The sequence below is a fragment of the Leptonychotes weddellii genome, chromosome 1, assembly GCF_054177405.1.
Source record: "Leptonychotes weddellii isolate Sample4059 chromosome 1, ASM5417740v2, whole genome shotgun sequence".
In the NCBI taxonomy this organism is placed as follows: Eukaryota; Metazoa; Chordata; class Mammalia; order Carnivora; family Phocidae; genus Leptonychotes; species Leptonychotes weddellii.
The window spans coordinates 21835072-21851595 of record NC_138369.1 but is presented as its reverse complement, the minus strand read 5'-3'; the positions used below and the strand labels follow the sequence as shown (position 1 = coordinate 21851595).

The 16524-nt window shown below is 38.6% G+C and overlaps 1 protein-coding gene across 44 annotated transcripts in view; it reads right to left on the bottom strand.

Moving 5' to 3' along the window:
* Positions 1–16524, bottom strand: part of SLMAP (sarcolemma associated protein) — a 269063-nt gene that overhangs the window by 114141 nt on the left and 138398 nt on the right. For 32 of the 44 annotated variants that reach the window (XM_081819490.1, XM_081819522.1, XM_081819511.1 and 29 more), the window contains 3 exons: positions 14852–14932; positions 14508–14567; positions 143–265 (listed from right to left, as the gene is read on the bottom strand). In XM_081819490.1, coding sequence (XP_081675616.1) covers positions 143–265; positions 14508–14567; positions 14852–14932 — 264 coding nt within the window. The remainder of the gene's footprint in view (positions 1–142; positions 266–14507; positions 14568–14851; positions 14933–16524) is intronic. The other 12 variants (XM_081819638.1, XM_081819720.1, XM_081819741.1 and 9 more) reach the window with 1 other exon arrangement.

Genomic DNA, 16524 nt, shown 5'->3' with positions numbered 1-16524 from the left:
ATGTTCAGAGAGGGTAAGTGAATGTCCCAAGATCACATAGCTAATAAAGTTGTGGATCTGGAACAAGATACTATGCCTCTGGACTCAGTTATGTCACATTGTTTCCGCATCCCCTAAAGAATCAATGTAATCTTGATCTCACCTTGAAGTTCAAAGCATTTTTGTTTACTCGCTCTAGCTAGTTCCTGGGCTTCAATCAATTCCTTGCGAAGATGCTGAATTTCTTGTTTTGCCTCAATTTCTGACTGTGCACCCTGCAAGTCATCTGACAAAAATACGTTTATTTTAAAAGCAAGAGTTAGTATCACACTATAATCTCTGCAACCAAGTATTAGCCATCTCTTTCATGTTTAGACATGCATAGTTAAAGAACACAGCACAACTGAGTTAAATAAAATTTAGAAGCAAATTATATTAAGCATTTTAGTCATTTTACCCTGGAGAAAGAACACAAGTACAGCTAAATATATATTAGTAATTCATGGCAATGGTATTATTAAATATATATTAATAAATACTAATTATACATTTCACTCATGTAGAGCTTATGTAAGCCTTGACGTTCAGTAAAATGGGCATACGGCATTCTTCTTCATCAATTTTGAAATTGCTTGATAACAAGTTAGAAAAAAATTCACTTGGAACTTAACTGGAAATGGCAAAACAAACACAAACTTTTCTTCAGGAAAAAGTGTTTTAGCGTTATTTCCCCCTTGTGGAGAACAAAATAAAAACCAGGCTGAAATCTCTACCATGCTCACTTCGTCATCAGTATTTCTCCAACACTAAACACATAACAAATATTTGCTCAATTATTAAATAATGTGACCTAAATAAATTAGATCCAACATTACATCTCAAATATGCCCCCTCCCCTAATGTCTTTCTTTACTCTCTTGTAACTCCCCTCATCTTTCACTGTATTAATATCTTCTGCTATTGAACACTGCCTAAAATAAATATATCATCAGTTAGGCCATATTCTTCTAGTGCATTCTATTTGACTATTACTTTGGTTTACAAGTAGCTCAGGCATAACAACTTTATTACAAAAGAGCTAAGAGGGGCGCCTGGTTCAGTTGGTAGAGCACGTGACTCTTGATCTTGGGGTTGTAAATTCAAGCCCCATGTTGGGTATAGAGATTACTTAAAAATAAAATCTTTAAGGGTGCCTGAATGGCACAATCAGTTAAGCGTCCAACTCCTCATTTTGGCTCAGGTCATGATCTCAGGGTTGTGAGACTGAGCCTGTCGCGGGCTCCAGGCTCAGTGAGGAGTCGGATTGAGATTCTCTCCCTCTCCCCTTCCCCCAACTCATGCTCTCTTTCCCTTTCTCTCTCTCAAATAAATAAAATCTTTTTTTAAAAAAGATTTTATTTATTTATTCATGAGAGGTATAGAGAGAGAGAGGCAGAGGGAGAAGAAGGCTCCCAAGGAGCAGGGAGCCCGATGCGGGACTCGATCCCAGGACCCTGGGATCATGACCTGAGCAAAAGGCAGACGCTTAACCATCTGAGCCACCCAGGTGCCCTCAAATAAATAAAATCTTAAAAAAAAAAAAAAATCTTTAAAAGAAAGAGCTAAGAATAAAATTTCACAATATGATCACAGCAGGTCTTAGATGTTACATACACATATTTTCATACTCACAGACTATATCCAACTTTTTCCTGCAGGAAAAAGTAAATTTGACTCTGGTTTCATTTATTCTAGTTAACCTATCAATTCTTCCTTCAAATGGTCTCTTGGTAAGGGGGGAGGCATGTAAAGAGAGAGAGAGATTTTCCAGTGGCAGGAGAACTGTCACAGCAACTACAAAACTTCTCTTCCAACACCACACATTGGAGTCTGCAAAAGTCCTAGCTGCCCACCTCTGGATTTGTCATTATGTCCTTATTATCAGGAGTATTTAGGAAGTAAGTGTCATGATGCCTACATCTTATTTTCAAGCGGTTTAGCAAAAAAACAAAACATACATACATAACATCCTTCAATAGATAATTTCTTAGTAGTATATTTGTGTTTTTTTAACCTTGGCACTTTTGACATTTGGGGCTGAATAATTCTTTGTTCTGGGGGCTGTCCTGTGGATTGCAGCATGTTTAGAAGTTTCCCTGGTCCCTACCTACTAGATGGCAGCAGCACTCCCTCTGAGTTGTAACAACCAAAATGTTTCCATATATTGCCAAATGTCCCTCTGGGGGTAAAACTGCTCCATGTTGAGAACTACTGTTCCAGGCTAATAATTTGATAACCAAGAAAAAAAAAATCTATATGTAGACCTGTTTTCCACAGAAGCACTGGTTAGTAGCCCTGAAACTGCTTTTTGTGTATTCTAAAAGTGATCAAGTAAATAAATATATTGTAGATAAAGAGAGACAGGTTTCTTACTGTTGGAGAACAGAATTAACTATATGGAAATAGGGAAGACAGAATTAATCCTGTGGTGTAGGGTAGGATTAGAGTATGAACTCTAATAGATCTGAATGTATAGACAAACGCAGATGTAGAAATTAAATATAGGTATGTGAGACTCTGTATATAGATACACATATATGTATGGGCATAAGTATATGTGTACATCTATTTCTTAAATGTCTACTGAGTGGGCCTAGAAGTAATAAGCACACCAAATACTCAGATCTTGGTTTCTAAATACTATTCTCCACTAAAAAAGAACTAGAGCTCTTTGGAGAAATTGTTGATTTCAGTGCTAACTAAGGGTGGGAAAGCACAAAATGAATGTAGAACACCTTTTGTGTCAGAAAGTAACAAAGGGCTAAAAGAATGGTTCATGTTGAAAAGATACAAGGGGCTCCCACTGGCCAAATGTGGGAGAATGTGGGCATCAAAATAAATAATGATAGTGAAAGGTTATAATCCACTGAATAACACATAAATCCATGAATTCACAATGATATAGATAAGGAAGGAAAGAAAGAAGGAAGGGAATGAGGGAGGGAGGGCACAAGAAAACCCTTCCTAATGGTAGAAGGCCAGCTAACAAATGTAGAGGGAATGATAGAATTAGGAAATCACTATTTGGCAACTATTATAGTAATAACTGATTCAAGCAAGAATCCTCCATAGATGCTAACACTAGATAAAATTTGAGAAGTAACAGGATATTTATAAAGAGTTAACACTACCAGTGACAGAACAATTCAACATCAGTTGCCTCCTGATATGATGTCCAATATTATTACTGAGGGACATTTTACAAAATAACTGTGCTCTTCAAAAATGTCAATATTATGATAAACAAAGAACTGAGAAACAGTTTCAGATTAAAGGAGACCAAAGACATGTGACAAGTGAATACACTGTATGACTCAAGATTTTCTTTTATAATGACATTATTTTTCTTTTATAGAAGACATTACTGAGACAACTGACAAGATGGGAATGAGGTCTGTGGATGTGATAATGTAATACATTACTGTTACTTTCCTAACCCTGAGAGTTGTATGGTGGCTATTGAAGAGAAACAGAAAATATACACTTAAGTATTCAGGAGTAAAGGCTATCAGGTCTGCAATTTACGCTCAATGGCTCAGGGAGAGAGAGGAAGGCACATGGAGGAGGGAGAGGGAAATGGATAAATGAAATTCTGTAAAATAGTAACAGCAAATGGAGTGAAAGGTTAACATTTGGAGAATCTAGATGAAGAGTATATGGGATTCTCTGTTCTATTCTTGCAACTTTAAGTCTGAAATTGTATCAAAATAAAAACTTAAAAGAAAAATTTCTACATACGTACATATAAATAAAGAAAATATGGCAAAATACTAACGATAGTTGAATCTAGGTGGTAGGCATATATGAGTGTTTTTGGTACTCTTCAAATTTTCTTGTGTTTGAAATTTTTCATAATTAAAAAAGGTCTCTTGAAATTACCAATCCCAATGTCACAATCTTAGAATAAGCCCCAATCATTTCTGTCTAAATTCTTGCCCTTAACCTAGCCTGCCCTTCTGCATTCTATCCTATATTGGAATACTAAAGCAATTCTCTTAATTCAGATCAAGAACTGATCTAAATGAGCACTGGGTGTTACATGCAACTGATGAATTGCTGAACACTACATCTGAAACTAATGACGTCCTATATACTGGCTAATTGAATTAAAAAAATAATAAAGAACCTATCTTGACTCCCTCTTATGACAGGTGCAGACATCTTTATCTGACTTTTTAAGGTTCTCCATAATCCAGTCATTACTTATTTTCACTAATATTTCACTCACTAATAAACTCAATTCCTATTAGTCTCCTTAGTAGCTCTGTAGTAGTCACCAGACTACTTTCCTCATGTATCTTTGCTCAGGCCATCTCCTTTACTCCTCCAAGCCTGCCCATCCTTTAAAGCCCAGGCTGAAGTCTCTGCATCTAACCCCCTGACTGCATCTAACTCCCAGCAGCACACATTGGTCTCTTGCCTGATTTCTAGAGCTTGATAGTCAAACCCAAGCAAACCAGTAAGCTCTTTGCAAGTTCTCTAATTGTTCAATAGCATTTAGCTTTATTTTTAAAAGGAGCATGAACCCATATAGATACACAGAATTTTGGAAGGCTTACTCCTTTCATTTGATAAATGAAGAAACAAAGGTTCAAAGATCTGAAATGGCTTACACATCTGGAAAGTGGTAGAGATAGGACTAGAATTCTCACTCTAGCCCAACTGTCTTTCCCATAAATCATAGTAACTTCTTAGTTATATGATAGAAATTAGCTTTAATTAGCATGCTTTCCTAACAACCAACTCTTACTTCTTCTCCAGAAATAAGAGAACTCCTATCATTGATTTCTTTTTAGTAACAAATGTTAAAAGCATATATGTTTCACACTTATGTTCCATACTACATGGGACATACTATACTCCATCTAATACAATGCTAGACATACAGTGAGCACTTAACTATCTGATTAATAAACAAGATAACCAAAGATTTGCATCTAAAATGTGTAGATTTAAAAAATAAACATAATAATCATAAATGAATTAATACAATAACTACAGAACTATTTTATTTTGAGGAAGGGGATCCTTTTATAAATGAAGAATCATATATAATCCGCCTTTAAGGTCTATGAAAGCAGACAATTCTTCAGCAGAACAATTCCCTTGATCAGTCATGTTATGAAGCAAAACTAATACTTGCTTTTTAAACTAAAAACAATGGAACAGATTTTATGGTAAGTAATTATGCTTCAGGAAACAAAATATAATCTAGGCATTAATAAATTGTGATAACGTAGGGATTTACTATTTGCAAATTAGTTCTTTGTACCACATAATAAAAAGGATCAGCATTTTAATTAGAGCAAATTAGATGCCATAAATCAAATAATGGACACACACAAACTCTACATAGTGTTTGATCAAAGAAATGAAGATACTGGCCAAAAATCTTTATAAATTAAATATAATACACACAATTACTATTCAAACTAATCAAGTAGTTAGTGTGCAGATCCTCTTTTCAGAAAACCAAGTGCTAATTTTTTATCCAAGACCGATGAGCAAATCCTTTTGTGCTAAGGTTGGCACACTGTATTTCATATGGCTATGTGGGAAAATGCATTACTTTACTATGGCTTGAGTCTACTCTCATGGTGCTCACTTTTGTCATGGGAAGGGAATCTCTATATCAATCTACTTCACAATCTTGGGAAAAGTGTTGTGATGAGTACTGATGGAAAGTGTTTAGATGAAGATAAGTAAAAGCCTTTCTGAGCTAAATCCATTTTATTTAGATGTGCAAGTCACACAGAAATAAATGGTTTTTAGGAACCATGATAAGCTGTTAAGATGAACAGAATCTGTTTTATCTTTAACATAAATGCTGTATCCTTACAACTGCCTGGTGTATACAGTCTCGGCCACGGGCCAGCTTTTCTCAGAATAAGGCTAAACTCTTTTTTTTTTTTTTTTTAAGATTTTATTTATTTATCTGACAGAGAGAGACACAGCGAGAGAGGGAACACAAGCAGGGGAAATGGGAGAGGGAGAAGCAGGCTTCCCGCCGAGTAGGGAGCGTGATGCGGGGCTCGATCCCAGGACCCTGGGATCATGACCTGAGCCAAAGGCAGACGCTTAACCAATTGAGCCACCCAGGCGCCCCTCTGTAGTATCAACTTTTTTTTTTAAAGATTTTATTTATTTATTTGACAGAGACAGAGACAGCGAGAGCAGGAATACAAGCAGCAGGAGTGGGAGAGGGAGAGCAGGCTTCCCGCCGAGGAGGGAGCCCGATGTGGGACTCGATCCCAGGACTCTGGGATCATGACCTGAGCTGAAGGCAGACGCTTAACGACTGAGCCACCCAGGCACCCTCCTACAAGATACCCTAAATTGAATTTCGTGTCATTACTTCTTCAGAAAAGTGACTAGAGGTTTAACTTAAATTCTGACCTTTGCTCTAAACATGGTTGAGATACTCTGAACCATTTGGAAAAGGGCCAAATCAAAGCACTTCTTCCTGTTTTGTTTTACACCTGCATGTTTGCTGAAGGTTGATTGTAGCCATGTATGTTACCTCATCAACTAACAGAAGTGATCTGTCTGAGGGCATGTGATGTGATTAGCACTGGGTGTTATATGCAATTGATGAATTACTGAACTCTACATCTGAAATGAATGATGAACTATATGTTGGCTAAATGAATTTAATTTATTATTTTTTTAAAAAAAGAAGTGATCTGTCTGAGGCAGGCTACTACGACCACTCCTCCCTTTGGAAGGTCTGGTAGTTGCAGGCTTGGTTGGTGAGAATAACCATCACAGAGGAGAAGGACCATTTTTCCATCATAGGTATATGCAGTCATGTGAGATAGTTCTAGGTGGCACCCTAACTATGAATTTAACTTTGGCAGCAGCCTTTAACTGTCGATTCTCACCCCTTTGCCATTCCTTCTGACCAGCCAGGTTCTTGACAACTGGTTCTTTTGTTGGCTCCTCTATCCACCCCACTGTCCTTTTCTTTCTCCATAAATTCCTCCTGCTATCATTGTTACCCTTATGCACAGAATTCCCAAACATGTTACTGCCTTCTGTCTGACCAAGTCTTATCTTTCATCACATTTGTCCCACACAGTCTGTGCTCCATCACACTTGTGTTCTTTTTTCTTTTTTTTTTTTAAAGATTTTATTTATTTGAGAGAGAGAGTGAGAGAGAGAAAGAGCACAAGAGGGGGGAGGGGGAGAGGGAGAAGCAGACTCCCTGCCGAGCAGGGAGCCCGATGCGGGACTCGATCCTGGGACTCCAGGATCATGACCCGAGCCGAAGGCAGTCGCTTAACCAACTGAGCCACCCAGGCGCCCCACACTTGTGTTCTTGTACACTTCCTCCCTGACAGATGCTATTCCAACTTTAAACATTATTCCTACTTACAAATGTAAGTAGTATTTTCTTTTTTTGAAGATTTTATTTATTTATTTGACAGAGAGAGACACAGCAAGAGAGAGGGAACACAAGCAGGGGGAGTGGGAGAGGGAGAAGCAGGCTTCCCGCCGAGCAGGGAGCCCGATGTGGGGCTCGATCCCAGGACCCTGGGATCATGACCTGAGCCGAAGGCAGACGCTTAACGACTGAGCCACCCAGGCGCCCTGTAAGTAGTATTTTAAACAAATGCATGGCTCCCTGATGCTATTCCGACTTTAAACATTATTCCTACTTATAAATGTAAGTAGTATTTTAAAGAAATGCATGGCTCCCTCTCCCTTCTTGGCATACTCTCATTTATCTTTAAACACCCCATTTGGGAAGCCATCCTGACTACTGCTCTACCCCATCCCTGCCCCTAGCCAGGAAGTTAGCTGTGCTCTCCAAAGTTTCTACCACACCCATTAAAACACTTAACTGCACTATCCACATATCTCCTTTCTCCAGAAGACTGCAGCTTCCTCCTGTGTCTTATCTCTGTATCTCCTGGGTCAGTAAATGTCTTAGAAATAAATGAAAATGACTTTCTAGTCCTACTTTCTGTCCTGCATCTCCAACTGCATCTCTGGTCCCTAGGATGACAATACAAAACCAGGACACCTTTGAATGTGAAAGAAAGCGCTTTTAATAATTGTGCTGGGACAATGGACATAAATGGTTCCAGGCAAACCAGAACCTATGGTCAAGTCACCCTTCCTGTTCAACAGTGTGCCAAACTTAAACCATCACTTTCCCCACCAGGACACCCATTCTTCCAGAAATACGATTTTTGTTAGTAACACTAACCATCCTTTCAGTAACTCCACGTCAAAGGCTGGAATTATATCTAACTTCCATTTATCTCTCATATTCAGTTCCTTAGGCCTATGGATTTGAGATAAGATTACCAAAGGAAAGACGATAAAGAACAGAACAACAGGGACCCAAACTGGATTTTGTTCTTCTGTTTAAATTTTCACAGCAGTCATCTTATTAGCTCAGACTCTCAATGATTACTTAAGCCTCCTAATTGGTTGCCTTACTTCCAGCCTCTACTCATTCCAGTTCGTCCGACAAATCACCCCCAAAATACAGGTCTGACCATATCATTTCTGCACTCAGAAGCTACAGAATTCTGCCAAAAGAGTCACCCCAACCTACAAAACACTCAAATGATTATGTGAACAGACTTTCATTATACTTGTCAAACACAACCAATATTATCTAAGCTTGTGGTTTTTAATATTTCCTTTTTCTAAGAATGTATCTCGATCTTCTTATAATCCTACCTACTTAAAAAATCTATCTATATCTAGATGATCTCTAAAAGATAAGAAAAACAAAAAAAATAAATAACTGTAATGCTATGCTATTTTCACATTGCAAATCATGAGCAATTCCTTAATATCAAGTATCTAGTCAGTATTAAAATTTTCCCACCGTCTTAAACTCTTTTAGAGCTGGATTGTGTGAATGAAGTCCCAAACAAGGTTCACACATTGCATTTAGTTGAAACATCTTTTAAGTCTCTTCTAATTGATAGAGGTTTCCCCATCCTCCTTCCTTTTTTCTCACAAACCTTGCAATTTACTTTTTTTTTTTTTAAAGATTTTATTTATTTATTTGACATAGATAGAGAGAGCAGAAGTAGGCAGAGTGGCAGGCAGAGGGAGAGGGAGAAGCAGGCTCTCCGCTGAGCAGGGAGCCGGATGTGAGGCTCGATCCCAGGACCCCAGGATCATGACCTGAGCAGAAGGCAGCCGCTTAACTGACTGAGCCACCCAGGCACCCCCCTTGCAATTTACTTTTGTGTGCTCTACAAAATTCTCCACTTTTTGGATTTTGCTGTTGTATCCCCACCACTTTCATTTAGAATATGTCTCTAGTTCTTTACACATCCTGCAAGTTGGCAGTTGGATCTAGATTCTCAACCAGATTCAGGATTGTTTGTCACTAAATAGGCCGTATGTGGTATGACACACTTTCCGGGTCATCTCAAATGATACTTCTTTCATGAGGCTCAAATTGCCTTTCCTGCCCATCTTCCAAGATAAACAAAAGGAAACATAAAAACTGGACATTCTTTCTCCTTTCTTGAACTCCTCATGGCAACAACCACAAAGCAGCTTACTATCTATACCTCTCCTATCACCAATCTGACTAGAAACTCCTCAAACCCCAAGGAGAGTCTTTTTTTTTTTTTTTTAAAGATTTTATTTATTTATTTGAGACAGAGAGAATGAGAGACAGAGAGCATGAGAGGGAGGAGGGTCAGAGGGAGAAGCAGACTCCCTGCCGAGCAGGGAGCCCGATGCGGGTCCCGGGACTCCAGGATCATGACCCGAGCCGAAGGCAGTCGCTTAACCAACTGAGCCACCCAGGCGCCCCTCCCAAGGAGAGTCTTATCAGAGTTTGAAACCACAGTAGTCCCTGGCACAGTTCCTTAAATAGAGCAAATTTGCATTAGGTACTACTTGGACTGAACTCCAGTTTTCTTTTTTACCTTTTTTGGGGAAATGATTAAGCATATAAAAGCTTGTGGTTCAAGCCACATCTTTGATTCTCCTTCAAAAATAGCATTAATTGAACATAACTAATATTTCAGGAAAAAGATACTATTGCTATCATCATTTTATTTATATCTCATGGTGAATATTTAATCTATTTCAGATTCTTTTCCTAATCCTAGATGACTAACATGAAAAGTAGCACACTGTAATTCTAAATAAAGATTGGCTGTTTTTGTTTTTTTTTTTAAGATTTTATTTATTTATTGACAGAGAGAGACGCAGTGAGAGAGGGAACACAAGCAGGGGGCAGTGGGAGAGGGAGAAGCAGGCCTCCCACAGAGCAGGGAGCCCGATGTGGGGCTCGATCCCAAGACCCTGGGATCATGACCTGAGCCGAAGGCAGACGCTTAACGACTGAGCCACCCAGGTGCCCCAAAGATTGGCTGTTTTTTTTTTTTTAAAGATTTTATTTATTTATTTGACAAAGAGAGACACAGCGAGAGAGGGAACACAAGCAGGGGGAGTGGGAGAGGGAGAAGTGGACTTCCCGCCGAGCAGGGAGCCCGATGCGGGGCTCGATCCCAGGACCCTGGGATCATGACCCGAGCCAAAGGCAGACGCTTAACAACTGAGCCACCCAGGCGCCCCAGATTGGCTGTTTTTTAAAAGGGAAAATAAAATTTAAAAATAGGGGTTCAAGAAGTCAGGCACAAGGTTTAAATGAGGAAAATAAAGGTGCTACTTTCTACAACTCTCAAGGTTAACACCGTGGCGAATAATTGATATTCTTCATTTAAGAGAAAAGTTCTATCAGCCTACTGAACCTAATTATAGAGATTACAATGCATAACCACACACAATCAACCACAACCCAAGTGTTTCTAGTAAGTGCCAGTGAATATATTATTTTTAAGAATTTATACAATTCTTACAAAAGAAAAACAGGGCCCCTGAGTGGCTCAGTCGGTTAAACATCTGCTTTCGACTCAGGTCATGATCCTGGGGTCCTGGGATCGAGCCCCACATCAGGCTCCCTGCTCAGTGGGGAGCCTGCTTCTCCCTCTCCCTCGGCCTCCTCCCCCCTGCTCATGCTCATGCTCCATATCTCTCTCAAATAAAATCTTTAAAAAAAAAAAAAAAGAAAAGAAAAACACTAGAAAAACAACCATTTAAGGCTATGGTGACTGTTTCTTGGAGACTCTTCTAAAATATGCCTTTTTTTTTTGAGATTTTATTTATTTATTTGAGAGAGAGTGAGAGCGAGAGAGATTACAGAGGGAGAAGAAGAGGAGAAGCAGACTCACTGCTGAGCAGGGAGCCCGATGTGGGGCTAGATCCCAGGACCCCAGGATCATGACCTGAGCCGGAGGTAGACGTATAACCCACTGAACCACCCAGGTGCCCCTAAAATATGCCTGTTTCTAATGGGTGATTTTTCTTTATATCCAATCACTGACTGACTTAACAGCCTGTTCTTAAAATCAAGCTGCAAAATCGTTTTTCTTTTTTTTTTTTTAAGATTTTATTTATTTATTTGACAGAGACACAGCGAGAGAGGGAACACAAGCAGGGGGAGCGGGAGTGGGAGAAGCAGGCTTCCTGCCAAGCAGGGAGCCCGATGCAGGGCTCAATCCCAGGACCCTGGGATCATGACCTGAGCCGAAGGCAGACGCTTAACGACTGAGCCATCCAGGCGCCCCAAGCTGCAAAATCTTTTAAGGGGTGTTGGTAAAGATACTACTTCACTAACAAAAGTTGCAATCATATAGAAATGTAAGGAAGGTTTTAGGGTTCCATTTTTGTTTTTGTCACCTTAACTTCAAGTAAGGTTAGGAAAACTCTGACCCATTTCCACCAACCAAGCAATCACTAGCAGCATCCTTCCATCCACTCTCCTTCCACAGGCACCCCATATTTTCTAGTCTTCTTTCCTTCCACAACTCCCCCTCTCATTCCCTTTTCCTTGAGTCTGACTCCTCAGCCTATAGCATGGGCACTTTTATAGATACAATTTAGCCTTCCTGTGGGACTCAAGGATTAAAAAGTTTTCCCTGGTATCTGTCAGAGTAAACAAACAAATACATTATTAATCGGAAAAGATCCACCACCAACAACTGCTTTTCCCTAAAAGATGTAGTAGGAAATATATTTTTTAAACTCCACGATTTTATTTAATTAATGAAAAGCTACTCTTTAACGGATAGGTCTGCTTTTATCAATTACCAACATCATTATTATTAGTAGGGTGTTCATTATGATGCATAACATGTTATGTGCAGTAAGTGATCTACATGCTTTATTTCATTTAATCCTCACAATAGGCCCCAATATGACAAATGAAAAAAAAAACTGAAGCATAGAGGGGTTAAGCAATTTGCCCAAGGGCAAATTATAAATAAATGGCAGAGCCAGGATTGAATCCAGAGCTCTTTGACTTTTAGCTTCTTGGCTAGAGTGTGTTACTTTCCTTTTTTTTTTTAAGATTTTTATTTATTTGACAGAGAGAGACACAGCGAGAGAGGGAACACAAGCAGGGGGAGTGGGAGAGGGAGAAGCAGGCTTCCCGTGGAGCAGGGAGCCCGATGTGGGGCTCGATCCCAGGACCCTGGGATCATGACCCGAGCCGAGGGCAGACGCTTAACAACTGAGCCACCCAGGCGCCCCATAGAGTGTGTTACTTTCCTAATGCTCTTATGGTTTTATAACTTTGATGTAAGAGGTCTATTATTAATTCATTCAACAAATAACTGAGTTTTACTGAACATCTGGCATTGTGGTAAGCAATGGGATAAAAATAAAATCCAAAACAGACTGACATATAAAATCACAAGAGCACTAATAACAGTTGAATATAATTAACACAAGCATAAATGTTACTTATAAATCAATCTGAACTTGGCTGATGAGAAGATTTCTGGGAGATTTCTACAGTAAGAAAGACCATAAAAACAGCTAACTTTGAATGACAGGTGCTCATTACTCATTCACCTCCCCTCTTGTTTCTCTATGTTCCCACAAAGGCCCAGGGGTTCTGACAGTTATTCAGCATCAGTAACATTTTAAACAGTAACATATTGCATTTCTGAGAAGAATCAGAAATGCTCCAAGATGAGATTTCTGGACTATGCAAACATTAACTTAGACTTACTATTAAAATACTAGAAAAAAAGCATGCCTCATCAACACCAAAAGTCACCTGGGAAGAGTGCAGATCAGTAAGAGTGCTAGAAAAGTGCTGGAAACCATGATCATACTTAAAGACAGGGTGACAATTGTGCTGCCTGGGCCAGTAATGCTCAGTGCTTCCCTTAGTAATGGAATTCAGTCAAAGGTGGCTCAAAGAGCCATGTAAGCTTCAGTTTCCATGGGGAGAAGAGAAGACCAAGATGCCCAGATGAAGAACCTCTAAGAGAATCTGGGATTCTCCCCCAATTCCCATCATTGACAAGTAGGCCAGCAGCAGGGTCATGCAGGGTGAAACTAAGGCTTCCTTCTTACATAATCCAAAACCCGGGGTCTGGAATAAGAGATTCCTTAAAAGCCCAGCCAGAAGCATAGGCATCTCTACATAGAGAAACTTCCATAGGTTGTTTTTGCTGATTCCAGACAGTTGCCTGGTGTTATTCCACTGCTAACAACATGTTCAACCACTGGGCTGAACTTTTATGTCAACTTACCTTGTGTACAAAAGGCAACAGAAAAGAGACTAAATGCTGACAATCACAAATTTATCACTAAGCCATCCAATGTACTTTATTTTAAAAACACTTCTATAAATGCTGATTTATTTACTACCCATTTCAGTCTCAACAAGTAAATATCAAGTAATAAATGTAGTTCTCATTTAGAAGTGATACAAGTAAAAGTTTATTACATGCACTGCTTATCTTAGCCCTACCTATTTCTAGAAGAGTGTCCTAAGAACCTGGGGATATTTACTGGAGGATGAGGAGGACTAGAAAATGAGGAAATTTACAACTGCTACCATATTACAACAGAATAAACAGGCAGTTCTTTCAAGAATATGAGAATTTTCACTTTTTTCTAATTTATGTTAAAAGTGGTAATGTGCGGGCGCCTGGGTGGCTCAGTCGTTAAGCGTCTGCCTTTGGCTCAGGTCATGATCCCAGGGTCCTGGGATCGAGTCCCACATCGGGCTCCCTGCTCGGCAGGAAGCCTGCTTCTCCCTCTCCCACTCCCCCTGCTTGTGTTCCTGCTCTCGCTATCTCTCTCTCTCTGTCAAATAAATAAATAAAATCTTAAAAAAAAAAAAAGTGGTAATGTGCTTCTATCAGAGATTTCAAGGTAAACACAAAAAAAATCATAGCTGCATTTCATGTTCTACCCCTTACCAATTTGCCCTTCTATAACCTTGATTGATCCAAATTATTTTACAATTTAAATATTTTTGTTTGAAGCACTGGCACCAACACCAACATTTTAAATTTTAATTCCTGCTACTTTAGAGAACCTGTCTTAATCTCTTAACTAAATTTAAAACTTCACATTATACATGTGGCAAAGGGTGAATCTGATGTCTTGGCTTAAAATGTCATAAAAACATGTTAAAGTACCTTTTAATAGGGACACTTTAGCAAGAGGTTCATTTAGGTCTTGCTCATCCATTTGGGCGTCTGCAGGGGGCAAAAAAGATAATTACAAACAGTAGTTAGCTCCATCCTCAAGCTATCACCATCAAAATAAACAACTGAAACTTATACAGCTATCGTACCTGGATAGTTGAAAGTAATTTTAACAATATAGCCAAGATTCAAGGGAGTTAACTTAGAAAATGGAGACTGCTTCCCCCCCCAAACACAAACTTTTAAATCTCCACCCACATTAACCTGTCTATCTAAACTGCTCAGCCAGTAACAGTAACATCCGTAAGATTTGCAAATATTCGGTTACAACTCACCTGTAGTGTCGTCACTACTTTTTTCCTTGCTTGGACTCAGAGTATCTGACAAATCAGATTCTTTTGCTCTTGCCTGATTTGCTACCAAGAAAAAAATGAAAGTAGAATCTCATTACAACTATATCAATAAAACTGCTTTAGGCTTTGAGTGCTCTAAATCTACTGATATGCAAAATACTTTTAAAATTAACTGAGGTCACTGAGTCTCTTACTTCTTCACCACTCTAGTCCAAAATGGAATGCTGGTTATTACACGTGGCTCATATTAAATTATAATGTGGATCATGTCTGCTGTGCAGAGGGCTGGGGCTTTTGTCAAGGCTGTCCATTGGCCAACCAGAAACAAAAATGAAGCAAGCTTTGCTAAAGTATTCAGAGAACTGCAACAAATATAGCAAAATTCCAAGACAATGTGGACACTGTATGAAGATGATGCAAGGAAATGGCTCTCTTATATAAAAACACTAGCTAGGTTGCCTTAGCAATAGTTATACTTAGTAATATTTATATTTATATAAAACTCTAAAATCACAACTGTTATAAAAATGACATTTAAAACAAGAAAATTACAACCTTTTTTAACTTAAAAAAATATAACTGTACCTGAACCACATTGAGAAAGACTCAAAAAGTTTTGGGATTATTTGCAAGTGGTGCACTGCCTAGCCAATGAAGACATCCTAGGCCTTGTTTTCAACAAGTTGCTCTCAAATATCCTAACTATTAGCCCAACAATTTATTAAAGATGACTGACAATTAATTAGGCTGTTGATCCTTATCTACAATTGCACACCTGTGTGTATTATGGCATGCATTAGAATAGCGTTTACAGAGATGGTCATTTCTCTGACCAAAATCCTACAGCATCTCCCCATTCTCCACAAGGCTCAGCCAAACTTTACATCCCAGGATTTAGCTATAATTTGGTCCCTGAATTAATTCACACATGAGCTCCGTTTCAGTCAGGCTAGCCTCTTTACAGGGCTGAGAAATGCTGGCTCACTATGATCTCCAATTCTTTGCTTGAGTTGATATTTCACTAAACTCAATGACCATTCTCTCTACTTGACCTATTCAATCTGTGAGATACAGTTTAAGCCCCTTCACCTCTAAGGGGGTCTTCATTTCTCCAGCATGCTGCTCCTTTTTATTGTATCTTCTCTGTGTTCTATGATTTTGTAATTAATCATGTTCTATTTTATATCATTCTATGTGTATTTATGTATCTTATTTCTTTAGATTATAAATTCACTGAGTATATGATTATTTTTTATAATTATGGCTGCTGTTTGTGTAACACACATCAAAAATTTAAATATGCATATCCACTTCTAGTACTTTTCCAAAGGAAAAACAGACTACATATAGTATATATAAGGATGTTCACTGCAGCATTGTTCATTATGGAATGGAAAATACTCGAGATATATTTCTTACTATTGAGTAAAAATAAAGGTTGTTAAAGAACAGTATGTATAACATGATCCCATTTAGACTGAAAATAGGTATATATTTAGCTATGAATTTTCAGCTGTGCATATTTACTCAAGTCTGGAAGGATCCACAACAGAGATACCAATTGTCATTTCTGGAGGTGGGGACATGGCAGATATTTACTAACTTCATATTGTCATACATTTTTGAAAATTGTTAATATATATTGTTTTTTTTTT